General features: G+C 54.6%; 1 protein-coding gene across 1 annotated transcript in view; it reads right to left on the bottom strand.

Moving 5' to 3' along the window:
- Window positions 1-2711: 2711 nt before the first annotated feature.
- The window catches only part of TMPRSS13 (transmembrane serine protease 13), a 46460-nt gene continuing 21996 nt past the window's right edge, over window positions 2712-27175 (bottom strand). The window contains exons 2-13 of the mRNA XM_046016762.1: window positions 18696-18960; window positions 17642-17746; window positions 15212-15334; window positions 14154-14283; window positions 12381-12473; window positions 11321-11364; window positions 9956-10118; window positions 8925-9097; window positions 6215-6313; window positions 3800-3942; window positions 3508-3660; window positions 2712-2829 (exon numbers count right to left, since the gene is read on the bottom strand). Of these exons, the coding sequence (XP_045872718.1) occupies window positions 2803-2829; window positions 3508-3660; window positions 3800-3942; window positions 6215-6313; window positions 8925-9097; window positions 9956-10118; window positions 11321-11364; window positions 12381-12473; window positions 14154-14283; window positions 15212-15334; window positions 17642-17746; window positions 18696-18960 (1518 nt within the window). The 3' untranslated portion in view covers window positions 2712-2802. The remainder of the gene's footprint in view (window positions 2830-3507; window positions 3661-3799; window positions 3943-6214; window positions 6314-8924; window positions 9098-9955; window positions 10119-11320; window positions 11365-12380; window positions 12474-14153; window positions 14284-15211; window positions 15335-17641; window positions 17747-18695; window positions 18961-27175) is intronic.

Here is a 27175-nt window from a genome sequence, read left to right as displayed (position 1 = left end):
TCCAGAGGCAGCAGGATGGGCGGCTGGGCTGTGACGGGCTCCGCCTCCGAAGACTTAGCCTCTGCCCCACACCCAACACACTCACGTGCCCTCCCCTCCTTCCCCGGGGTGGGGGTGGGGGGGTAAACTCAGCAGTCAGTGGACTTGACAAAGCCAGAGAGTCTGAGTGGTACCTGGAGATGCCTGGGATCCAGGGACCCGAGGACGGTGTCACCAGCAACCCCCACTAGCCTCCACCAATACAGACATGCACATCTTTCTGGAAATTCTGGACCGATTTAGGAAGTCCCATCACCCTATTCTATGCTTCTTATGGCTTCTATAAATGCCCGGTGTCTAAGGAAAGTGTTTTTCTTTTCCTATTAAGATACTGCTTTTTCTCGAGCTTATCTCTCCCACGCACATGCCTGTACCCCTACAGGTTACTTCTGCCCTAGGAAGCCAGAGAGGAGAAGGGTCTGAAAAATAATGTGGCAGGAAGCCTCCTCGCTGGATGTTGAAATGGACAAGAAATAAGCTTTGGGTTGGACCACTGAAGTTGTGGGAAACTGGGCTCTTATTGGGGTCACTGTGTTCTCCCTACTTGCTAATAAGCTAAGCCTGCCACCTGCCCCTCCCCCACACCTTTTTGTTGGGATGAAGCCAGAAAAGAACTGAAGGTGAGACTTCTCCCCCTCCCACTGACATGAGAGAGTAAAGAAATCGAATCTGAGGTGTCTGAAGGCCAGGCCCACTGACGCAGGCCTGGAGACTTCTGTGATCGTGGCCAGAAGCAGGGGTGTGCCCAGTGACGTTGGCCATGTATCCATAGGGTCACAGTGATGGAGGTCAATATATTTAAGGTAGGAAAGTAACCGCGGAGCAAGAAGGGATAGATCTTTCAAAAGCCGATGGAACCACCAATCCAATTCTGTTGGAAATGCTTGAGGAAGCTTCTTACAACCAGGCCTCTCTCTGAGCTTGCAAAGGCAGAGGTAGAGAAAGCGGAAGAAGGGGAAAGGGGAGAGGACAAGCACTGGATTGTCCTTCACCCATCCCTGTCTGGTTTTGTTTGGTTGGTCGGTTGGTTTGGTGAAGTTTTACTTACTTAAGATTCCTTTCAAGCCTCCCATCCTCTGTGAAGCCCTCCCTGACCTCTCCAGGTGCTTCCACGCATATGCTGTCCATACTCGTCATAGATTCCATCACACTGGGTCACAATCGTGAGTTCCTGAGGACACTGTCATAGTCTTTGTACCCCTGAGCCTGGTACAGAGTGGGCACTGATATGGCAGGTGGGGGGCTGGCTGGCGGGCGAAATAAACACTCAGAACCCTCAGTTGAGGAACCAAACCTAAGAACCCCAACAGAGGCTGTCTGGACACCGGGGTGGGCAGGGTACCAGTAGAACAACCAATCACAAATTTTTCAGGTCACACAACTTTTATTGCTGAAGACCATTGCCAGGGCTGCCATAGACATGAATGTTGCCCTCCTCCACCCCCAGCCCTGAAAACACGCAACCAGCCCCCTCGGCCCCTGTCCAGCCTTGCTGCCTGCCTGAGCTGGGCTGGGCTGACCAGCATGGACCCTGCCTCTGAGAGTCACAGCACCGTGAGGCAGGCCCCAGGAAGGTGAGGAGAATGGGACTGGGTGAGAACAGGTGGCCCAGAGGAGAGGCTGGGGAAGACTGGCACGGAACCCAGGCATGCTGATGGCTCACGGGGGCAGGGCATCTCAGATCCTTCAACACGGCTGTTCAGAGGGCCTGGGGACGGTGTCGGCTCTCTCTCCACGGCAGCATTCGGGTCAATGCCCAGTTTCTGAGACAACTGAGAATTTGAAAGGCGGAGAAGCGGAGAAGAAACTGCCAAAGGCCCAGGAGAGCACTGGGTGCAGGGGACCCTGTCCACCCGGACTCTCTCAGGCTCTGACGCCCACGGAGAAGCAGCAGCCATTGCTTCACACCCTGGTGTGGCCTTCGGATGCAGCGATACATGTGGCTCTCTGTGAGGGATTTGCTCGCCAGCCCGCACGAGGACTCCCTACCGAGTACCCCAAAGCGGCTCCTTCATCCGGTCCCTTGAAGTCAGGAACATTCAGCAGGACTCTGGAATGGCACAACTCCCAGAAGTCCCTTGGAGTCTTTGGGGGTGATGGATGCTAGCGCTTCAGGCGCCTGGAAGTTTGGGAGAATCTTTATAAAATGCATCTACTTCCATTTCTTGAATATAAAAATAAAAATCTGCCCAGTGCCTCTGAACCTGGACCGCCGCATGCAGCCAACCCTCCACATCCGGGCACCAGCACGAGGTCTGAGAAAGAGCAGGAAGCTCGTGATGCCGAAGGGGGCACTTCCCGCCGGGGCCAGCCCAGGCCCTCTGCCACCGGGGTGTTCCCGGGGCTGCCAGTGACCACGCAGTCTGGGCTCATCTCCAAGTCACGGCCAGAGGAGCAAGAATGCCTAATATGGACTTCCAGGCCCTTCTCTGGGGCCCTGTTTGGGCTTCACCACCTCCGTCCATTATGGTTATCCCTGCAGGAACCTCCACACAGCCCAAACCGTTAACTCCAGGTGCTTTCCAACCTGGGCTTTGCGAAGAGCTGACAGCTCTCCCAGTTTCTGAAGACCTTGGGAGAGTAAAAACATCTACACGCGTGCACGCGTGTGCACACACATACACACACGTGCGTGCACATTCACAGAGGCAGCAGATAGTAGAGGTAGGAGTAATGAAAGTGCCTGGTGGCCTTTAGCCCAGATGACCCTGCCGATGGCCCAGTCACTTTGGCCGGTGCCGTGAGGTGGGACAGTCCTGCTGCTTAGGATTTCCGGAAGTGCACCTCCCTCTGAGGACGAGAACAGGGAGAACAGGATGAGGCTGGGTCAGGAAGACAGATGTCGAAGGTGGGGTTCAGAGCCTGCCATTCAGTCCAGCTGTCACCAGGCACTGCTCCTCAGAGAGAGGCAACGAGGAGGAACCGTGGAAGCAGAGAGACCCACCAGGCTGGATTTCTGGACCAGCCACCCAAGCTCTGTGTGCTGTTCTCCCCTCTCTTGGGCAGCGGAGGGAAGGTGAGCATAACTTTCCTGCTTTCGGGCTAAGATGGCAGGTGCAGGGAAGGTAGGGCTGTTCTGGGTCAGCAGAGGTGGGAGTGAAGCCCTGCGTCCCAGATACCTATGAGACTAACTCCCTGCCAAGGAGGGAGGCCTCCTGCATACACCGCTCCAATGGGCTGTGCGAACTCACACCGTGGCTGTCCCTGCGGAAAGGACATGCCACTGGGGCCCAGCCAGGGGCCAGCCCTTTCCATCCCTCCAGAGGAAGGAAACAGAAGGTAAGAAACCCAGGCAGCTGGGGTTGGCCCAACATTTGATTCCTATCCTGTCCTGGTCTTCCACACTTCTGAACACCTCCAAACAGGAGGGGTGAGGGGACCTTTGCTAAGACCCCGGGGAAAGCCTGGGCCCGCTACCAGATACCCCACCTTTGGGGAGCTCCCAGTCTGCCCCATGCAGGCACTCACCTCCATTTTGCTGTAAATCCAGGGAAGGACTTCAGTCACTTTGGTGTACACACCGGGCTTGTTTCTCTGGCCACAGCCCGTGCCCCAGCTGGTGACTCCTGCCAGATACCAGCGGTTGTTCTGCTCACAGACCAGGGGCCCCCCGCTGTCTCCCTGTGGGGTGAGCACACATCTCAGCAGGGTGGGAGAGGTGTTCCTTGAGCAGGAAATGGCGGGCACCTGGTTCTCACTCTGAAACCACTACCCCAGCCTTCCCCCACGGCCCCTGGCTCCCAGGACCTGAGCCCCTCACCTGGCAGGAGTCTCTGCCTCCCCGCAGGTCCCCAGCACACATCATCCTTGGGGTAAGGTAACTGTCATAGACCAAGAAGTCATTGCATTTCTTGAAGTCGATGAGGTTGACCTGTACCTCTCGGAGGAAGGGGGATGTCTTCTCTTCAGTGAAGTTGAGTGGAGAAAAGAGAAGATTAGAAAGGAGTGAGACCAGATCTGGACACCTTCATGACCTTCTAGCCAGCCACTCCATGACTCAGACTCACAGCTTCCTGGGAGCAGAGGATACCATTCCCATGGCTGGCCACCCAGAACATGGGGCCACATACACCCTCACACCACACACAACCCCCTCCACGTAACACAGAGACAGACATGTACACAGACTCATAAGCCCATTGGGCTGCCTTCATGTTGCATAATCTTCTCTGTATGCAGAGCACCATCAAACACATCATTTCATTTGTTTTCAGTAACTAGGTGTCCTAACAAGATATAATTAATCCATTTACAGTTGGAGGAACTCATGGCCGAAGGCCTGTCTTGCCCACAGTCACACGGCCAATCAGTTATGGAGCTGAGACCAGAATAAGTCTGCTCCCAGGCCAGTCACCATCCACTGCACTGAGCAAGGGAAAGGAGGCCCTGAGACCTGCAACTGACCAGAGGCTCTCCGTGAGGCCAGCCAGGTGCTCCGGGGCCAAGCATAAACCATCCTACAGAACCATCATCAGCAAAGACCACTCTGCAATAGAGATGAAGTGAGGAAAAAGAAGACCACTCCGCTTCGTAATCTTGTTTAAGCGTAAATGAAAACAGGTAGGTTACAAACCACAAATAACGTCAACCATCCCATCCCCTCTCCCAGCCAATAGGAATGGCTACTGCCTCCTCATTGATTATGGCTTTAGACTCCGCTTATTCTTAACTCCTAGATGGGATTATTAGGATGTCCAGTCATGGAATTATCCCTGCTTGGGCACCTGGGTGGCTCAGTGGGTTAAGCCTCCGCCTTCAGCTCAGGTCATGATCTCAGGGTCCTGGGATCAAGCCCCGCATCAGGCTCTTTGCTCAGCAAGGAGCCTCCTTCCCCCCCTCTCTCTGCCTGCCTCTCTGCCTACTTGTGATCTCTCTCTCTCTCTCTCTGTCAAATATATAAATAAATAAACCTAAAAAAAAAAAAAAAAGAATTATCCCTGCTTCCCGAAAGCATCCAATCTAGAGAAATGCTCCACTTCTTTGAACCGTCTCCCTCCCCTACAATAAGTCCTTCCTAGCCCTCTGTTATTAAGACATCCACAGTTCCCTGTGGTATTATGTTCCCCCTTGGTGCAGCGAGCAATGGACCCAACGTGTTTGATTATAGGGGGTCTCCACGTGGTCTTGGCTGGAGACCAATTGCTTTGACATCTGCTCAGGTATGTATGTACATACACATTTGTCTCAGGTTGGTTTACAGCATTTCACTTGGGAGAGCTCCGTGTGAAGCTGTATAAGGGCACACAGACACCTGGTAGGGTCTGCATGTAGGGGGACACAGGTACCTGGTGTTGCCTGCATTGATGGGAGGATCTTAACCGCCCAAGCGGAGCCTACGTGGTCTGAATAGAGGACCCACGATGTTGTCAACAGTCAAATAGTCTATTTGTTGTCAAATAGTCTTTTTTGGTAAAGATATGTGAATGAAGAGTTGGCCTCTTCGCCAGGAGGTGGCACCTAAGAGTTCTGAGGAAATAACCATATAGGCCCGTAGGTACAGAGCTGTACATAAACACATTTTGTATATTCTTATAGGGTAGGTTTTCCGTGAAAGTGGTGGACATTTTTAAGCATGTGTCTTGGCATTTTTTTCACCTGCACATTTGGGACTTTTTCTTTTGATTGACTAAAGCTGCATATACTAAAAACAAAAATAAAAACTTCTTTTTCTCATTTCATTTTCACTTTTTTAAAAATTTCAGAATAACTGCAATTTAATGGGGGCTTTTTCCATGGAAGAGTTCATCCAAAGTGTAAGAAACAACCCAGGCTCTGTGAGTAAGTGGTGGAGTACAATGCAGATAGCACCAGCCTGGCAGGTTCTAGACTATTCTAGGCTGTTCAAGACTTAGTTCTATCGGAAAAGAAACTACCAGGGTGACCCTGGCCAAGTGACAGAGCCCCAAAGGTCTTTCGCTTCCTCATTTGTAAAAGGTCAAGGGTGACACTTGGGAGACCAAAACTTTCGAACAGGGGTTACGAGATGTAATATAAACTGGTCCGCCATGTGTGGGGGTGAGGTGAACACACACAGCCACATGTAGGCCCATGAATCTTTACGCCCAAACCCTCATCTAGATAGGCCCCCCTCCATACATCCCGACACATCACCCCCACGCACTCTGTACAGATGCACATGTACACACACACGCAACCCAACAACTCTGCCTCTCACCATCAGTCTCCTTGGTCTTGCCAAAACCTGTGATCCAGCAGGTCTCATTGAGGCTGAAGGTCTGTCCGTGCATAGGGAGGCAGGCAGGGTGGATGTGAGCTGCAACAAGACCTCAGGTCATCAGAGCAATGTCAAGGCTGGAGATCTCAGCTGGGATGGTACTGTGGAGGGACAGGGCTATCCATGTCCTAGGACCCTCCCTCCTTGCCCCAGCATGGTTCAGAATCTTCTAGGGCCTTGAACGGACCAGGCAAGAAACTCAGGCACTTTATCTTGACCCTCCAGCCTTTGGGTTGCTGCTTGAGTTCCCTCAAGCATTCTGATCTCAGTGGGTGCCCTGTGGGCAGAAGCATATGCCTTGGAAGCTCCCCTGTACCACGCCGATACCGGGGTGGCTCTAAGTCTCTCCCTTCTATGAGTGGCTTTCCCGGCTGAGCCTCCCCCATGCCCATCCATCAGAGGAGGGAGCAGCAGCAGACCAAGTCCCAGGCATTAGCACCATGGCATCTCAGTGATGTGTCCAGCCTGGTCTGGGGAGAGCACCCACAGTTGGGTCAGCAACTGAGGGGCTTCCTCCAGGTCAGACAACCTCCTTCCCAAGCGGGAAGAGCACATCCCTAGAGGCATCAACCACAAAACCACTGCTCACTTGCTCCCAGGCTCAGAAACATTTAGAAGGTGCTGCTGTGCATCATGTAACGGCCCCTCTAAGGACTGGGATCTTTATGCTAGGGCGTGAGCCACCAAACTCCAACTTGCAAGATGAGAGTATCAGCTGATAGAATGTTTGCAATGTTCTCAATTGTTTCTTATGCTCACTGTAGCGGCCTGCACCTAGAACAGTGCCTGACACATACAAAGTACCCAACAAACAAAGACAGGAAGAAAGGCAGGAGCTACACAGAGGAAAGGAGTGTGGGAGAGGGAATGAATGCTAGATTCTTCTCCTATAAATTGGACTCTAAGTATTGGGGTCTAACACATTTGTCTGCTAGAGAGTAAACAAAAAAGAAATGCAGGAATGGCATCAGTTATTAACCAAACAATGTAAAACATAATTTCTTAAAATATGCCCATTTTTAAGATGTAGGGTCTTAAAAACAAACAAACAAACAAACATGTAACATGGTTTTACCCTCCATTCATTTTTATGGGGGAATTAACTTTATCAGTGAGTTTTCACGAGTTTTCTCCAGTAGAACTGTGACTTGAAAGTGCTTGGCCCACCAAAGGCGTTTAAGAAAATCTACCCTGATTTCTAAACCAAAAATCAGGGCACCTGGCCTGACCACGAGACTATATAATCTAAACTGTGATCCTCAGTCTAGAAGTGTGCTTCCTGCCCAGGAGCCTATGAGTCTGGAAAGAGACTGCCATAGTCTGAAAAGCATACGCAATGTTATAATAGCTTTCATTTGGTTTTACAGATTACTTAATTTGATTTGGAATTCCAAATAACATTAAGGGGGGTTGGGGTGGTGGGAGATCTGGATGGTTAGCTAAATGGAGTCTGGGTTTGGCAAGGTTGGAAAGGCCTGTTCTGGTCCTTCAGACTGACTGCCCCTCTTAGGTGGGCATGAGGGGTAAGGCATGCGCCGAGGACCGCCCCTCGCCACAAAATGGGCTGGGAGGCTAGAGTGGAGGAGATGTGGCTAGGAGACTGGCCCGCTGGTGGGCGTGGCTCTTGGTGGGCGTGGTCCTGGGCCAGCCCCGCCCAACCGAATTTACCCCTCCTCACCCCACTCTGATGACCTAGTGTCTGACTCAGGACGGACACCGCCTCTGTAATTACTATGCCCGGAAAGACCAGCTCACAGGCTCAGAGCACGAGAAAGTCTGGACTAACCAGAGAGCCCAGAAAGCCCAGTCCACCTTAGAGATCCTTCTCCAGAGAAGCCCCACTCGTGCCACCTCGGCTCCCCCAGCTGTCCCCACCATCGAGTCACTGGCCTCTGCTGGCTGCGCATCACCCATTTCCTTCTATTTGCAATTTCAACTGGAGAGCGCACGGCATAGCAGGAGACACACGGTAAGTATTTGATAAGCGCACACATGAGTGAGTGAATTCATAGATGAAACCTTTGATCTCCTGACAACTCCCCTAGCATTTCCGTCCTGTGGCCAACCTCGTGGCAGTTCACTGTCTGCATGTGTCCTCGTGTTGTGCTCCCAACTGCAGTGACCCCAATTTGCCAGCACGGAGAGCTTTGCTCCGGAGGCAGACCCGCCTGGATCCCATCCTGGAGCTGGCGGCCGCTTAGGACTCCGTGGCCTTGGGTAATTTTCCTTCCCTGAGGCTCTATGTCCTCAAGTGTAAAATGAAGCTAATAATAGTACCTGCTCTACAGGATAGGTTGGGAAAAGCAAATGATACCACAGCTGTAAATTGCCTACCACAGTCCCTGGCCCCTGTTAAGTGCTCAACAAATATGCGTGGAACAATTCAATCTATTCATATTGGTTAAGACCAGTACCCAAGCCTTATCTCTGACATCAACTTGCAATGTAAGACGTGTCATTTGGCACAACCTTATTTCCAGCCTCTGAGCCTCAGTTTCCCCAATGGCAAAGTAGAAGTGTTCCATTAAATGATTCCTAAGAGCCTTTGGCTTCCACTGTGCTGAGGCTCTGGGACCCCAAGAGGGGCCTATGGACGTGGCAAGGCTGGACTCTGAGGGCTGCCCGAAGAGCGGGCATGGCTGTAACTCACCAGACAGGGTAAGGGGCTTGGAGAGCCTCATGAGGGCAATGTCATAGTCATCTTCCTCATCCGTGTAGTTGCCGTTGATGATGATCTGGGAAATGGAGGCTGCTTCAGGCAGCCGGTGCAGGTTGCTGGTGCCTGCGTAGACCTTCCAGCCCTCCAGAACCTTCTCCTGGGTCCTGCAAGAGCCACAAGGGAGCATGGTCCAGTTCCTCGTCTGACGGAGCCCCCTGACAGTGTCTGCTACGCATAGGGAGCTGCCAGCACAGCACCAGCTTGCAGGCAGGGGGATGGACGAAATGACCTCGAAAGGGAGCTCTGCATCTTTGCCCAGGACCCAGAAACAACCCCCTTTCTCCAAAAGCCGGTCCTGAACTGACCACCCAGCACCTCCCAACAATAAACAGAAGTGATGGGCACGACCTCTGAGCATTGACCCCCACTGTCTCCTCTGCATGCCACCAAGCTTCCTGTAAGGTGGACAGGACATGTCAGCAGAAATGGAGCTGTAGACAGGACAAAGTGACCTGCCAGAGACTCACTCCCTTCTGGGGAAGCCAGTGCCCCTGAGGCCTTATCCTCAGAGCCCTTTCCTGCCCCCCCAGCTCAAAGGGACTAGGCTGGCTGGTGACGGTCAGAAACTCACAGCACCGCCCTCCCTGCGACCCCCACTCCTCCATTCCTGATTCCCTGGGGTAGCATTTCTGATTCCTCAGGCTCTTCCCCCGGAAGTTCCTGTTGCAGGAAGTGGTAACAAACCCAAAGCCTTTTTATTTCACCCAGTTCTTCAGGGAAAGGCTCCCAAGCCCTTTTTTCCTGCCAGCCTCACCCTCCCTCTAGGCCATCCAGGTTATTTTCTCATTCTGGGCTGCACTCAGAGCAAGTAGCCCCGACGCCCAGTCCCAGGACCAAACAGTAACTGCAGATCATGGTCCTGAGCCTGGGGGCCTGGGCTCACGACCAAAGCCCTCTCCTCGGAGAGACAAGTCCCTCTGCTATCAGCCCTCCCTGGTGCTCCCCGCCCCTCGGGCACTCACACAAAGAAGCAGTGGGCAGCGGTGAGCACCCACTGGGCGTCGATCAGCGTGCCCCCACAAATGTGAGTGGTGCCGTAGTGCAGGCTCACTTGCCAAGGCCACTTGCTCTCTGGGGCCAGCGCCCCTCCCACGATCCTCCCCGTCATCGCCCTTAGTCCACAGTCTGGGGAGAAGCAGAAGCGAGGAACCGTGACCTCTGCTGCTCTCAGAATGGCTGCCGTGCTCCCTGGACCCAGGGCAGGCTCAGGCAGCCCCATCCTGAGGGCACGTGCCCGCCCATGGACACAGCTTTGCTCACTTAATCTGATGTGGCCCAGCTGTTTCCTGCCAAAGCAGAGCTCCCATGGGGAGGGTTAGACTGCTGGGATCACCCAGTGGGGAGTTTCATCCCAGGCAAGTTCCTCTTTCCTCCCACTCATTCATTCTTTCCTTAACGATGACGAATGCTCATTAAAGTGTCTGAAGTTGGGGGACTGTGCCAAGTATCAAGGTCATGATGGCAAATCCCAGGGCTGCCGTGCTGTGCAGGTGGGTCTGTGCCCATATGATTCCCCGGGGTGGGGGGGGGAGTCATTTAATGCTACTGGGGACCCTGTATGTACCCCCACAGGAACATTCCCAACCATGTTCTGGAGTCATCTCCCCAAAATTGTGGACAAGGAGGGCAGTCCTTGGAGTCTGTTAGGACATGTTTCCTTTTCTCTTTAAAGGGGGAGAGAATGAAGAACCAGTAGTGCTCTGAAGGGCGGGCCCTCTGTCTGTAGCCCTGTGCCCGCCCACTCACGGGAGCACCCTCACCTGGTCATTACTGAGAACACAGCACAGGTATACAGGCTGCTTAACAGCTTGGGTTTTGGGGTCAGACCCAAGGTCAGATACCAGCTCCTAACTTACCAGCAGTCTGACCTTAAGTAAGGCAAACATTCCAGTCTCTTATCAGTAAGTGGTCAGTAATGGCCCTGCCTCATGAGAATGAAATGCAATTATTTATCAAGAGTCAATAAGAGTAGAATGTACTCAGTAAATATTGGCCCTAGAGCTACTTCCACATCTGTTGATACAGGAGCTTTAAGCTGATCCAGACTAGCCCTCCAGTCCTCCCCACCTCGCAGAATCCATGAGAGTTGAAGGGTTTCCCCTGCGTGAACAAGGTTGCTGGGCTGAGCAGTCAGGAAAAGAAGTGTTACTCTGAGACTGTCCCAGTGCCTTACAGGGACCTCAGCCCTGAAGCAGGCCTGCTGCTTAAGACCGTCTTCCTGGTGGGACCCCCAGGGCTGGCCATCTCCCCCAGAGGGATCCCATGTCTCTGCTCCCTGACTCCCACCCCACACAGGCCACAGTCCAGGAGGAAGAGCATCTTCTTACGGGAACACTGGAGAGAGACATACCGCTGGGAAGGGCATTCAGACCTGCACAGAGGGACACAGAAGATGGGAAAATGGCACTTTAGATACCTCCTCCAGGAAGCCTTCCCCAATTGACTCCTTCTAATTTCTTATCCCATTTCCTTTGCATAAGATAGAGGTTCTGATCTCCCTCCCGGAGAGATAGACCCTTCTAGTGCTTTCTCCAGGAATGGGGATGGCTCAGTGCAAACCATCCCCACTCTTGTCCCCGTCCCCACCCCTCAGTTTTCTTATGGGAGATTGCACACATTGGGTAGATCCATGTCCTTTGAACTCATTGACTTCATTGTCCCAGCATCTTTCCACAGCTGAACAGGTAGCCTGACTCTCCTCGGCCAGTTCCTCAATGCTCCACGGGCAATGTAGCTTGCGAAACACCTAGCACAAAGCAGGCATCCAGGCTACAGCTGATTCTCTTCTCTTCCCTCCCCTCCCTATCCCTTTTTCTCTGGAAGCCTGACTTCTTTCCCTCCCCAAGGTAAACACTGCTAGCTGGTGGAGCACCCTTCAACCTTCCCCTGAGTGGGATTGGGACAAGGGCGGGCCTGCAATGCAGAGATGACAGATGGCAGGGCCCAGAAGGGGGCCAGGGCCTCCCAGCCGGGCCTCCCAGTCCCTGACCACATGCACCTGGCCCTCCTCCTGCTCCTGTTTCCCCACCCCCCGAGGACCCCAGCGATGTTTCTCCCTCCCCACCCCAAGCCCACTCCTTGCAGCGGTTCCCAGTCCAAACACCCGGCAGACTGGTGGCCCCGAGGTTTATTCATGGTCTCTAACAAACAGATGAATGCTTGGGGCTCCTCTGACGTTGAGGTTCTCTCTGCACCACACTTCAATAAGAACTTTCAAGTCAGGAGACAGGTGGCAAATGAGGACTGTTTGGGGGATGCTCAGGACATTCACGATGGACTCCTGGAGGCTGAGTCTCAAAAACGCCAATGGAGAGGGACTCCCTGACTCAAAGCACTCCCCCATTTTTCCCTGCTCATAGGCAGGCAGCCTGGCCCACACCACAACACCTGTAGAGGCTTTCCTGGAGGGTGGAGTTGTATTTGGAGATTGAGAAGCTGCTGACAAGATTCCTGTGGGCCACCTCGGTTGTCCGGTAAGCACTGTAAGGAGGGGAGGGAAAGAAGAATGAACCTGCCCCCACTCCCAGTGCCCCAGCTGACATTAGAGTTTTGCTGGCAGAGGCCAGGGGCAGGTAAGGCCCAGCACAACTTGCCCCACCCACACCACCGTCCCCCCTAGCCCTGTGCACCAGCCCAGGAGACATGGCATTAGCACCCCTGCAAACTTGTGAGAAATGCAAATTCTTGGGTCCTCTTAACCCTAGACCTACTGAATCAGAACTCCGGTTTTTTTAGAGGGCTCTCTGGGGGATTCTGGTACACATGCAAGTTCTAGAAACACTAGCTGGGCCCTTTTCTGGCCAAACTGTGATCCATGGGCCAGCAGCAGCAGCACCCCAAACCTCCTGAGCCAGACTTTGCCTTTTAAAGATCCCCATCTTATGGCTTTGCACATGAAAATCTGAGAACCTGGTACTCGCTTACTGGACCTCAGGCCACAGTGTACGTAAGAATCACCTCAGGACATTTGTTAAGCAGGTTTTAAATCTCAATCCACAGATTCTGATTTTACAACCCCCCACCCAGGTAATTCTGATGTGGGAGATCCATGGACCAGAATCTGCGTGGCACTTCTGTGCATTTCTGGAACATGGTGCACCCCTGAATGAAAGTGCACCTTTTGCACATGCTGTTCCTCTCCCTGGGGCTCCTCTGTTCCCTGCTCTCCACCAGGTGCAGTCAGGCTCCCTCTCCGTTGCATACCCATAGTGCTTACCATTACGCATAGCATTATGCTATGGTTATTGGTTTAAGCCCCTCTCCCCCACACCATACTGGAGGTTCTGGAAGGGCAGGGATCTTGTCAGGTTACCCGTGGTCTCTGGCACGCATCAAATCTCAATTATGTGTTTGGAATAAGCGACACCATCTACTGAAGCCCAAGGGAGGTTCTGATTTGCATAAGGTCGTACAACTCGATAATTAAAGATGTCCATCTTCCAGCCACATCCCCCTGATTTCCCTCTCACAGATCGGAACTCTGAGGCTGAGGGAAGGGAGAGGACAGGCTTTCTAAGTCCTGGCCTCTGAGCCTTGGGTTTCAAGGCGCTTCTTCCACAGAGACTCCACGATGACAGCCGAAACCCTTCCCCCCGCAACCCCACACACATTGGTGAACCCCAAAACTCGGACCAGGAAGGAAAATGGAGTTGGCTATGTGGCCTAGAAATAAAGGGAAGAAGGGGGGACTCCATCAAGTGGGAAGGTTGTCCTAACCCTACTCCCTGCTCTACCCACGAGCACCTGCCCACCTCCTCCCCGCCTCGATGAGTTTCAGCTCAAGCCACAACTGTGGGAGTGCAGAGCCTGAGCCTCTGGTTCCTGGCTGGAGTGCTCAAAGCCTTACCCCCCTTGCCGGGCCGCCATGACCATGAACTGTAACCACGGACACAAGGCCACTTCGATGCAGAGAACATACGGGAGTCTCAGGTCCTACAACAGATCTCCACATCATAACTTTGGCCTCATGGGAACAACTTGCCCACAGACTTGGGCACCCAGGGCCACCGTCCCTTTGAATGACTCAGGAGTGTCCCAAGCTAGTGCCCTCAGCCCCGGTCCTCAAGACTCTTCTCAGTGAGTTGCCCACAGTGAGCCCGAAGGGCCCTTGCAGAGAACCCAGGACGTCTATGAACCTGGGACCCCTGGGGGGACATTTACCTTATGAAACCCAGCTGCTGGCAGGTCTTCTCTGAGTAGGAGTCATTCCAGCTGTCGCTGCAGATGGGAAGCCACTGATGGGAGGACCCGGAGTAGACTTTAAGCAGAGACTTGTCCCAGTCAAACCTCACTGCCGGGCAGGAAAAGGGCAGAGCGGACTCTCAGCACCTGGTTCTTGAGGAATGTACTGAGTTGGGCTCCTCGCTATGGCCTGGGGAACATCTGGGAGCCAGAGCCAGGAGGTAAAGACCATGGGCCAGGGCTCAGGAGCCTAGGACACTTAGTAAAGGCAGAGCTAAGGCAGGGGCCGGGGCAGGGCAGAGAGCTCTCTCTGCAACAAGACCCAGGGGACCAGTGCTGGGAAAAGGGGTGAGACTGCCAGGAGCCTTCGCCCCAAGAGGGCAGCCGGCATGCCTGAATAAGAGAGTGGCAAGGGGAACAAGGCCTGTGATCTGACTGCGTGTTCAGTCAGAGAGTAGTGTGCTCGTGGACAAGGACACACACAGACACATGGGGAAATGCTCCCAAGGACCCCTACATTGGGGCTACATGTCAACAATGCACTGAAAACCCCCTGAGGATCCAGTGCAGAGGTCTTTGTGCTCATCACTGCTGGCTATTTACAAACTGGCCGAGGCATAGGGCTGCCAAGTTAGAGGTCACCTGTGGGGGCCAAGGTGGACGGGGTACGTGGGCAGAGCTCTGGACCCCACATCTGCCTCCAGCTAGAGTAGCTCTATTTTACCTGCTACTTGGGAATGGGCAGATTCTGAGAACCACCAATCTTGTCCAGTTCCCTCATTTCACAACTTAGGAAAATGAAGCCCAGAGATGGTAAGTGACTTGCCTGAGTCACACAGCACTTAAAGCCAGGTTTCAGACCCAAGTCTACTATCACTAGAACCCAGGTCCTCCGACTCTCTGTGCATTGCCTCCAATTCGAGCTGATACGCAGTTCGCAGTCACCAGTCACCAGAGTGCGCGCACGTGCACACACACACACACACACACACACACACACACTCAGGCACACATGCACCCATGCCCAGCACTCTTACCGCAGCCTAGCTCATCGCTCCGCAGTTTACAGTCCACAATCCCATCACAGCGCACAGCATGGATGGGGCAGCTCTCCACTGGTTCCTTGTACTTGATCCCTGTGTGGCCCCGCCAGAAATAGACTGGAAGACAACGAAGCAGACATCCGGGTCACTGCCAACCCCAGGTGGACAAGACACTGAGCAGCCCAAGGCCCTGGGGATTCTGAGACACCGACCTGCAATCCCTCTTGGACTCTGGGGCTCTCTTCCCCCATCTGTATGGAGAAAAAGGCTGCTCAGAAATGCTCCAAAATGCTCCGGAAAGCTCCTGCAAGCAGAGCAGCACCAGGGGGACTTGAGCAGCCACCCAGAGAGAGAAAGAGAGGGAGGGACAACAAGAGAGGGAGGGGTGGAGGTGGGTATGGCTTGGGAGCTCCCATGCCCTACATGGGCCAGATTGGCAGCCAGAGAAAGCCCTCCTCCAGAATCCCAGAGCCCCGTCTTGGAGCCCCTCTGGCATATCCCTTCTTCTCTGTGCTCTGCGGGTCATAGGGGAGAAATTTGTCCCTGCCGTCCAGACACACAAGCATTCCCCATGCTGTCTGTGCGAAAGCTGTTCTTTCAGTCTCAAATCTCCTGGATTTTTCTTCTCCTTCCCCTCCCCTACACAAGGGATGTCCCCTTAGCTCAGCTCCTGCCCCATTACTTGTCTTTATAAATGTCTTTCCTCTCAAAGAGCAAATCGAGATGGCTGATTCCTAAATATACAAGCTTTGCAAACTGTGAAAGTCAGCCTCATGACTCCCTGCGTCTGGAACACTGACCTCTTCTCAAACTAGGGATCCCATCCCTCCTGCCCGGAGACATCTTCCTTGGGTGCCCAAAAAACCTGAGTTTTAACTCCTCGCCCCGCCCCTCATCCTCAGCCTGATCCCTCACTGCTCCCGCTTGCCCTCCACGTGCTAGGTCACCCAGGGCGAAGGTTACCCTTGTGTGTCTGCTCCTTCCAGTCCCAGACACCAGTGCCCGCTGGGCCACATGTGGAGGGGCCCCCCTGATGGTCAGTGGTCCTCAGGACATGTGGGGGACCACACTGTGATTCTGTGGTGGGGGCACCCTTAGATGCCAACTCAGTCCTCCATGGGTCATTCCCACTTGCTCTCCCATGACTGCCAGGGGGTCCCAGAGCAGTGCCCTGTGGGGGAGGGGCAGAAGAAGCGGGGCAGCACGTCCTGGCTTATGGTCTACGTGGATACCATGTGGCAGGCACCGTGCTGAGGATACCCTTATGAGCATGACAGTGATGCCATCACCTTGTCAGGCAGGTGGGGACACCGAGACTGGGGAAGTTAATTAATTTGCTGCAGCCTCCCAGGTGGCAAGTAGCAGAGCCAGAAGGCTCCGGGGGGCCATGCCCTTAAAGAGCACACTACCTCCTCCCATGCCATCCTCTTCCTGGAGCAACTGGCCAGCCCGGGTTTCCACATGGTCACCCACCTGGCTTCTCCCCACACCACGCCACTTCTTCAGCAGAAATCTTACTCCCCAGCCTGGTGTTTAAAGCTGTCTACCATGTAGCTCGGCCATGCCCAGCCAAACAGACAGCCCCCCTGGGGTTTCCTCTTTTCCTCTCTGGCCAAGAGGTCCCTTCCTTCTCCCCATACCGATCTCACCCACCTGCCCCAGCATTTCCTGCAGGAGCTCATTCCACTCAGACGCCCTATCCTCATGCTGTCCCCTCCTCCAGCCTGTCTCCTGGACCTTTCTGAGCTGTCCCCTGCCACCCTGGCCCACACAGCTGTCTCCTCTTCCTGATGGTCCCATCTGGCCTTAATTATTGCCAGCCAGGTCCCTAAGGAGATTGGAATCTCTCCGAGGACAGGGTGGCTGGAGGTGTGCTCCCCTTCCGCCCCCTTCTGAGGTTCCCCACTGTGCTGGGCCCATGCTGAACCCCAGAACATTCTATCCTATTGTCCAAAATGCCCAAGAGACTATCCCTAATCCATCTTTTTATGCTTTTTTTAAAAAATAACTAGCATTTAGAGATTTTTGTGCCAGGACCCAGGCCATTCTGTCATTTATGGCTCCAAACCCAGTGACATCTTTATGAGTGCTGACAGGGCCCATAGAAAGTCAAGTGCACTGAAGGAACTGAATCCCATTCGAAGATGCAGAAACGGAGCTCAGAGGGGTTAACTAACTCTCCCAAGCAAGAGGCACAGGAAGGAGCGAGGATGAGGCCCAAGCCTGGTTCCCCCTAACCCAGCGGACTCAAAGTGGCCTGGAGGTACCATGGCCCACAGCCTTTTGCAGGGGTGTCTGCGGGGCAGGGTAGCCAGCTGCGTGTGTGTTCCCCTCCTCCGTCTCCCTGTAGCGTGCCCCCATCGGCGGACCCCATTCCTCCCGACCATGACCAGAGCCTGCCCCTGCTCCCTCTGTTAAACTCACGGAGAACGATGAGGGACACCACGAGGGCGATGAGGAGGAGGACACATCCGATGAGCGGCAGCCGCTTCCGGCCCTCCTGCCAGGTGAACTTGGGCAGGCTGATACCTAGGAGAGGGGCAGCATCGGGGGAGGGTAAGGCTGCTGGAGAGGGGTCCGGGGCAGGGGAGGAGGGGAAGGCAACAGGCTGGCCCAGAAGGGTCTCATGGGGACCTTGCCACTCCAGAATATGGCCCCACCCCACCAGATACAGACAGCTCGTTTTAACGGAGCATCTCCTATGGGCCAGCCAGGCATTGGCAAGTGCTCTCGTAGGGAATTCTCACAGCAACCGTATGAGCTGGGCGTTATCATGCTTATTTCATAGATGAGGAAACTGAGGCTCATGAAAGTGAAAGAACTTGCTCGAGGTTACTTGGCGAGTGAACAGCAGAGCAGGCAGTCAAATGAAGTGTGTCTCATTCCAAAGGCCACCGCACCAGAGTGCCTCACCAGCCCGAGAGGGCAAGACTGGGAGAGGGGCCCCAATCATGGGATGGTGGGGACAGTCTGAAGTCTACGACTGGGGGAGGCAACGCTGGGATGGACAGACACACTGTCTTGTTAGGGGCAGAGCCAGCCCCAAGGCCCAGCTGGCAGCTCTGACTTCCAGCCCCTGAACCAGATAAGCCAGTTTGGAAAGATGGGGGCCTAGAGTGCCTGGTCAGAATCCATTTCCTCCATTTCCTCCCATAGATGGGTCCATGATCAATCAGGACCCTGCTCCAAGGCAAACCCAGGCCTCCCAGCAGACCCGTGGGGCAGCCTAAGGAAAGAACCCCGGTCTCCAACCAGAGTCCTTGCTCTCGAAATCTCAACTCTGGCCCACACTGTGCAGCCTCCAAAGTTACAGCTGCTGGGTTGGTCCTGGTTCCTTCTCCCCTACCCCCCTGGCTCCAATTTTCCACTGTCTTGGGTTTACATGGAATGGCCCCTTTCTTCCCCTACCTTCCCAGACCCCCCACTGCCCGCCCCTGACTACCCCCCTGCTTCCCTGCTCCTTGCTTGTCCCCCTTACCTGGGCTATCCCCGGTGGCCCTCGTGGCTGGTGCTGACCTGGCAGGAGATGCCCGGATGGGCACGGCCCCCACTGGTGTTGCTCTAACAAGATATACTCTTGTCGGAGAGGATGTCGTGGAGGCTGACCTGGCAGACGATGACCTGGAAGGGGACGCCCAGGCCGGGGGTGTGCCAGCTGGAGATGCCCGGGCCGGGGATGTGCCAGCTGGAGATGCCTGGGCTGGAGACGCCCGGGCTGGAGATGTCCTTGCCGGGGAAGCATTCTGAAAGCAGAGTGAAGGACATCCCTCAGGCTGCTGCCCTGAGAAGGCACCCAGCTGTCAGCCCTGCTGAACCAAGAGATACTTGCCCTGGGGCAAGCAGCTAGGTGGGGCACAAACCCTGCCCCCCAAGCATCTGAGGAGAGAGTGTCCCAGGGTGCAACACCAGTTCGAAGAGCCTGCACCCCACCCCCAACTCCCCATGGTCTCTCCCCATCACGGGGACCTGCGGAGGTGGGCAGAGAACAATGGGCCATCTGCCTGGGGTTTGGGGGGGCCCTTGCTTTGGCCACATGTGTCTAAGGACCGGCCCTCTGAGGGTGGTTCAAGGAGATGTGGTCCCCAGAGGCAGAAGTGATGGCCCTTTCCGCCCTCTTCACTCCCACTCCCCCCACACCACAGCCCTTCCCTCTTCTGTGCACCAGACTTCTAAAACCCCATTCTTACTATGAGCTGTCATTCAAGGGTGACTAGCTCTGCTTAAGAAGAACCCTGACCTGCCTTGCAGCCCACCATTCTCAGTAACACCAGACTTGTCTCGCTCACTCGTGCACCTGCGCGCACACACGTGCATTCACTCACCGGTGCACCGGGGCAACTGGAGAGGCAAAATCAGAAGAAGGTACGGGTGGGGTAGGAGCCCACCACTCTTGGGTAAGATCCTTAACCCGACTCGGCTGCGGGAGGACTGGTCCGCTTACCTAGCTTCAGCACTCCCGTGGGTGCTTAGAGAGGACTTCACATGCTCCAAGAGCTTTATATGTATTCACCCACTTAATCCTCAGGACAGAATCACTCCCATTTTGCACACGGGAGACAGAAGCAGAGAGACTAAGCAACGTGATCAAGCCGTCAGAGCTGGAGAGGGGCAGGGCCAGAGTGTGAGTCCAGAAAGCCGGGCTCGGGGACCAGCTCAACCACGAGGCTTTGCTGCCTCTCTGAGGAGGGACATGGTTGATAACACAGCAGCTAGCCTTACTAGGTAATCTGTGAATTCTGGTAAGTTCCCTTCCTGGCAAGTGGAGATTTTGGGGTGCTTTACATCTAAGAGAGAGCCAGTGGGCAGTCCGGGCAGGCAGGAAGTCTGGTGGGGCTCCCAGTCCCTGTCACCGCCTTCTGGCCCCTTATACCATCTCCACCACGTCAGGACCCTCCAGAAGTCCCAGAGGCAGCAGGGGGGATCTGGGAACGGTGCTGACCCTGGGGCCACATCTGACCTTCATCATCATTTCCACTGAGCGCTGCCTGGCCCCTGAGGAGGGCAGTCTGGGAGCGGGAGCAGCAGGGATAATGGGGGCGGCTGACCTGTGCTGGGGACTCCATGCTGGGGGCACAGTTGGCAGGGCTGTATGGAGGACACAAGCTCTGGACCCCTGGCACTTGTTTCCATCCCTCCGTTGCCCCTGTGCTAACACTGGACATTATTAATAAGCAAAGCAGGTAAGAAAAAGTCCTCCTCATTAGAACATCAGCCCAAGTCAACACTATTATCCCTTTTGTTTTGTTTTAAACTCCCTTTTCTAAGAGGCAGAGGTAATGGATTTGGTCACTTCCTCACTGTTCTGGAGGCTGAGAGATGAATTCAAAAAGGAATCTCGAGTCCCTGACCACATTTGGCTTACCACCAGCCAGGATCAGGAGCCATGATCCCATGGTGTTGCTGGGTAACTTAATGGATGTGGGTAAATACACGTGGGTCCAGGTTTCCCAGCCAGCTGAGCAGGGATGCACGTGTTTGTGAGTAGGGACCTGAAAGGCAGCTCCCACTGCTGCTGACCCAGCTGAACCAGAGCTCAGATTCCTCCTCTCACCCCCAACCTCTAGAGACTAGATTCCCATAAAGTGAAGACAGGTGAGCCCCTAGATGCTCCAAGGGACCAGGACTGGGGCTGGAGGCAGGGAGAGGTGGTGAGGATATGTGGAAATATAGCACCCATCAGCTGCTAGCATTGGCTTCGGAGTCAGGCAGACCCGGGTCTGCATCCTGTACCCAGCAGTGTGACCTTGGGCAAGACACTTAACCTTTTTTCTTTTTCTTAATCTGTAGAATGGGACTAATGACCCTGAGGACTCGATGAGATAAAATGGGAAATATCTTGCCTGTGTGTGGCCCACAACAGCAGGGCAGGAAATGATCGTCTCCCTCCTTCTCTGCATTGGCCCACACAACACACCCCCTGCCCGAGATTTAACAGCCTTGGAGCATGACCAGAGGGTTGAAAGGTGGTGGGAGCTCATCTTAGGGAGAAAAGACGGTGCTGGACAAAGGCCAGGCTAAGGTGCTTAAATGAGAGAGATAAACCCAGGCTGTGTAGACTCTGTGCCAATGGTGGCCCGAGGCTTGTCCCCTGCCCGGGACCCTGGCACTGGGCACCTCAAATGGCCTGCCAGCCTTCCCCCACTGCTGTGTTCCCACTATAAGCCTTCCCCACCCTGGGGGGCACACTCCCACTACAGGACACATTCAAACGATAATTCACATACCGGTTCACAAGGTATGGTACTTGAGAATTTACAATAAACTTCCACGTCTGTGGTTTCATGAAGTCCTCACTCCAAACCTGAGAGTTTGGTGTATTTATTTATTTTAAGATTCTATTTCTTTATTTGAGAGAGAGAATGAAGGTGGGAAGGGGTCAGAGGGAGAAGCAGACTCCCAGCTGAGCAGGCAGCCCAATGCCAGACTCGATCCCAGACTCCAGAATCATGACCTGAACCGAAGGCAGTCACTTAACCAACTGAGCCACCCAGACATCCGAGTTTGGTGTTTTTAGAAGCCTGTTTTACAGATGAGGAAACCAATTCTCAGGGCTCAGATTGCCCAGAATCCCATAGTCTGGATGCTGCCCCAAGCCCGTGCGTGTCTGAGTCGCCTGCCCTCTGAGGTCGGCAGCAAGAGCCCCTGGCACAGTCTTCTCCAGACACCTGTACACCAGTGCTCGTTCTGCATTTGTGACATGGCCTGAGAACTGGGACCTGGGGCCTGGCGCGTTGGGAGCACCCTGGGGAGCCTGGCGGAGAGGACAATGGTTCTACAGTGATCTCGGTCTTATGGAACTTTCTGATGGGCATCACAGGTGGGTCCTGGGGCCTGCCAGGACCTGGTGGAGCCTGGGAACAGGAAAGACAGCATGCCAGGCATCACACACTCTTCATCAGGAGACTCTGGGCCAGAGACTCTGCCTCTTTATGCCTCTGTTTCCTTATCTGTAAGGTGAACCAATCGCCCTGCTTCCTAGCAGCTTGGTAAAAGATGCTATATGTACAGGAAGGGCTTGGTGACCATGAGCTGTGACAGTGGGTGTTGAAATAGAAAAATCTGTGTTCAAATATGCCTGCATCCATTTCTGAATGCACTGCCCTGGGCAAGTAAGGGAACGCTTTGGTCTGTCCCCGTGCGTGTAAGATGGGGCTGACTTTGCCTCCTTCAACACAGAAGAGCCTGGTCTGTGAATGTGTGTCACACCATAGCAAAGGTGGTAGCCCATTAGGCACTTAGCTTGATCCCGTTTCAAACTCATCACAGCCCTCTATGGCTGGTACTATCAGTCCCATTTTATAGATTTTGAAACTGAGGTCCTGGGAGGTTAAGAACATGCCAAACTCATCTCTTGGGGCTGAGTGACAGGGCTTGGATCCTGATCAGGCCTCCTAGGAGCAAGTAGAGTCTGGACCCACAGTATCACAGGAGTCCCCAGTAACCTTCTTCACTTCCTTGAGGCTGACAGCGTACAAAGAGCTTCCATACCCATTATTTCCTGTGGTTCTCCCAGGGCCGCACTAGCAAGGATGGAAGGAACTATGACCCCCCCAACCTCTCCTTGAGGAAACCAGGGTGCAGAGGACTAAACAGCATGCCCAGAGCCCCTGAACTGATTGGCAGGCTTGTAGGGACTTAACACAACCTTCTGATTCACATTCAAGAGCTCAGGCTGCCCCCACCAAAGCAGGGCCCCATGGCCCTGGTCCTGGTACTGTTTCCCTGTGGCAGGAACAAAGGGACCCACAGCAGGCAGAGGCCCCACGGGAGATGGTGGAAAAGCTAGGGGAAAGTAGGAACAGTGGGAGGGAGTTAGACCAGAGGGGTAGCTGGTGAGGGGCAGGCAAGGTGGGAAGCTAGGGCAGCCAGAAAGACAAAGGGGAGGTCTCCAGACCTTGCTCAGCCCTCTCCCTGATGCTGGTTCCACTTGTACATAGTTCCCAATGTGCCCACCCATGGCCTCGGCCCTTAGGAAGCAGGGAGGAGGGTGTCTGGGCAGGTGAGCTGGGGTCCAGGCAGGAGAAGCCCCTGGGTCCCACTTCTGAGTCTAGAGGGAGCTGGGGCAATGTAAAGTGGGACTCATCTTGGGCATGAAGGGGGTAAGTCCCCAGACTCTAAAGGTGCTGCCTCCAAGACTCAGCCCGTGTCAAGTCTTCCCAGGGCTGGGGAGGGGGGGTGTGGGTGCACAGGGGAAGCCAGGGTAGACAGAGCCATATCCAAGAAAGAGCTGGAGGTCGTGCAGGGCCTGGTCTCCATAGAGCAAGCACTCTTGTGTCACAGCCAAGATTTGGGCCCCAAAGGCCAGGACAAGAGAAGAGGCCTGACCGCAAGGCTAGGGGAACCATGAACTCCAGCAGGATGGACGGGCAGCTCCAAGACCAGAGGAAAGCAACCTCTACAGTAAGGCCATCTGCCTCACCCCCCTGACTCTGAACCTCAACCCAGACCATCCAAGGATGCTGGGAAGAGCCCCCCTTTTCAGGGAGCATTAGAAAAGATTCCGCAGCCACCCCTTCCCTATTCATGGCCTGCCACCCCCACCTGCTGGAAGTCCTTCCTGATGTCTAACCTACTAGAGCAGTAGCTCATTTCCCTTCCTCAATCCTTGGAGAGCAACTGCCGCGATTCCAGCCTCCCTCGTGGAGGTCTGGCCTCACCCTCAGAGCAGATGCCTTGAGTAGGTGGGGAAGAGGGTAGGAGGAGACTTCTTGCCCAGAACCCCAAGATGCAAGGGGCTGAGCCCAGACCAGAACCAGCCCAACTCCTGGCCTTTCCAGTGAACAGAAGACCTGACAATGGAACTCAGATGACCAAGTCCAGGATCCCCATGACCCGCCTGCTGGCGAGAGGCCCCTCAGCCCATCTGGGGACAGTGGACAGGACAAAGCCAGGTGGGTGGGTGATTCTGGACCATTTCCCTGGCCAAGCACTGCCAATCATTCTTTTCTGGCCCTGCCTCTCCTCCGCACCTGCCCCTAGGGTGGGCTCTGGGGTTCCCCATGGGGTAATACATTAGTAGCCCTCACGGCATCTCAGACCAGCCAATACACCAGGTAGTCATGACCCCCACCTGCCTGTGCCTTTGCATTCCGCAGGGACCCCTACTCGCAACAGGTCCCCCGAGGTGCTCTGGGGCAGCAGACAGCCTGGCTGGAAGGCAGGCCACACAGGGATCTGCAGGGAGGCAGCGAGCAATGGGCCAGACAGAGAGCTGGACAGAGCAGTCCCTGGCTCTGGGGCACTCTCCAAGCACTTCCTGAACAGGAGTCGATCGGAATTATTATTCCCATTTTACAGTCAAGGAAGTAGAATCTAGAGTGCTTTCCTCCGAGTCACTTTGGTACATCTTACACCGCAGAATAAAGACTAAAACCCAAGGGCCCTAGTACCGAGGCCATGGTCCTCTCTCCCGTGGCTGCCAGGCTGAATGGGACATGTCTATGGTTTCCTGTGGTGGAGTCCGTCCGTGGGCCCTTACCTGGTGGGGGTGGCACTGAGTGAGCAAGGAGCCCAGTGGTCCTGCCCTTGGCCTCTCTGCACCTCCTACAGCCCAGACAGCTGTGCCAAGAGCAGAGGGTTCAGGGATCCTCTGCCATGCTGAGCCATGCGGTGGCCACCTCCAAGATTGCTCGGTTTCGTGGCTGCTGCCAAGGATTGAGCTCCGGGCTTTGCTTAGAGGCTGTTCCCCAACCATAGGAAGTGGTCTGAACTCCGGGATACAAGCCTCATAGGCCTCTCAGAGCCCGTGGCAGGCAGGGAGAAGAACCTAGCTAAAGGCTCCTGCGGGAATGTCCGGTGGGTGGCAGCAGCCATAACACGACTTCGGGACTCAAGGGCAGGTCCACCAGGGCCCGTTCAAGTCCAGCCAAAGCTGGCAGGGCCTCCCTCCTCTGCCCTGGGCCACCCCTTCATGCAGCCTGCTCCCCGGGCAGGTTGGGCAGATCACAGTCCGTCAGAGCTAGAAGGAGCTTGAAAACCCTCTAGTTCTGGTTCCTTTATCCTACTGATAAGGTGATTAAGGTCCAGAAAGGCAATGCAACTGGTCTAAGGGCACACAGCCGGTTGGGAGCAGAGTAGTTGGGGCACACAGGGCACACAGCTAGTTGGGGGCAATGTCATCTTCTGGCTCCTGTCTTTGGGCTCCTGTCCATCACTGTGCTCTCCCAGCGCCCCTTCCCAGGCTCCCGTGGGGAAGGACTCCTGACCAAACTGGAGCCCCTGCGGCAGTTTCTCTCTCCCAGAGACCCTGAGTATCAAGGATGTTCGGAGTGGGGGACATAGGCAGGACCCCAGCCTGACCCCCCAGCATTCTGGACTAGGCAGGAAGAGATGCCCCTAGTCCCCACTGGAAGCACTAGAGGGTACCAAGAAAAATCAGGAGCTCCCTTTGGCAGGGTCTAAATTGCTATTGTGCTGCTGGGATGCTGGGGAGCCCCTGGGCCATGACAGGGGAGGCCTGAACCCATTCGACTATGGACCAGTCTGGACTGAACTGGTCAGAACTGGGATGGAGTGGATCGTGCTTCTTTCCTGTCCTTACTGCTCAACCCAGGCTTCCCTGTACCTCCAGGTAAGCCGGGCTCCCTCCTACTCCCTCCTTTCTGAACCGAGGGAAATTCCATAAATGTAGGCTCTCCTCAGAGCACAGGCGGACTCCTCAACACTTCCTTCCACCCTCCTTCCAAATTGGGGAACCCCTGGAATCAAACTGGGCCCCAGAGGCCTCTCTTGCAGGCTTGGGACGCATGGGGGAGTCTGGCTTCTGCTCCACACATTGCATGACCTTAAGGACATTTGCATCCCTCTCTGGGACCTGGCTCCCTGATCCATAAAAGGAAGGGAGCAGACAATCGGCTGTTTTCAAACAGGGTTCCTGGAGCATGAAAGGTTCTGTGGAAATGCCTCTGGGACCAGGACCACTGGAGCAGGGAAAGGGTCTGAAGTCCTTCACCCCACTTCAAACAGAGAAGACCCACTTGGCAGGTGTGTACAATGGGCTCCACACACAGTTTCGTTTGAACAAAAGAGGCTGCTGCTACAAAGAACTTGGAAATTACTGGCCTGGGTGAGCACTGGTGTTCCTTCTGGTTTACGATGCCTCATGAAAAAGCCTCAGGGAATCCCCAGTAGACCAGCATCAAAACACCTCCTTGTCCATTCATTCGCGTATTCATTCATTCATTTGTTCATTCATCAAAGAGTTTAAAGAACGTCAAGGACCTACTGCTGCCAAGCAAATAATCTTTGATCACCCAGGGTCTTGTTGCCTCAATTCCCCCCCATGTGCCTTCTAGGCCAATGCTGGGACGGTGACACAGTTCAGGGCTGGTACCTCATGGAAGTGCCCTGGACAGTCCTATCAGAGGAGCCATACTCCCCCAGGTCCTGCCAGGGTCCTGCCAAAGTCCCGGAGCCCCTAGGGTCCTCACACCTTCCCCCAGCACGCTGGCCGCCTGGCTGGGCACAGTCCACCCTGCTGTTGCTGTACCAAGAGGAAGCTGTTCTGCCAAAACAAGACACTTAAGCTAAGTGGCTACTGTTACATCAGCCGGCCTTCCCGCCCAGCACCCCAGCCTGGAGCCCCGTACACACACTCCCACACATTCTTGTTCACATTTGCCAAGTCACAGGGACAATTCGGGGGAGGCAGGGCAGGATGGGCCAGGTGGAAGCTTGCCCAGCACCAATGACAACAGGGAACAGAGAGGTCTCAGGTGAGGGCAGCACGTCCGTAGGGCCGAAGGGCTGGTGCCAAGGGTCCTAAGGTGCTGACTGCACGGTGACCTGAGCCTGTTGATCCTCCCTCGTGGGAACCTACCCACCCCCATCAAGGGAGGGCGCCTCACCCACCCAGCCCTGGGACCACCTGCCCCTCTCAAGCCCACAACACCTGCGGACTTGGACTGATTAAGAACCTGCTCTATAAGAAGACCCATAGGCGACAATGGATTGCAGCTT

This window comes from Meles meles, chromosome 8 (genome assembly GCF_922984935.1).
Source record: "Meles meles chromosome 8, mMelMel3.1 paternal haplotype, whole genome shotgun sequence".
NCBI lineage: Eukaryota > Metazoa > Chordata > Mammalia > Carnivora > Mustelidae > Meles > Meles meles.
This window is presented reverse-complemented; position numbering and strand designations above follow the sequence as displayed.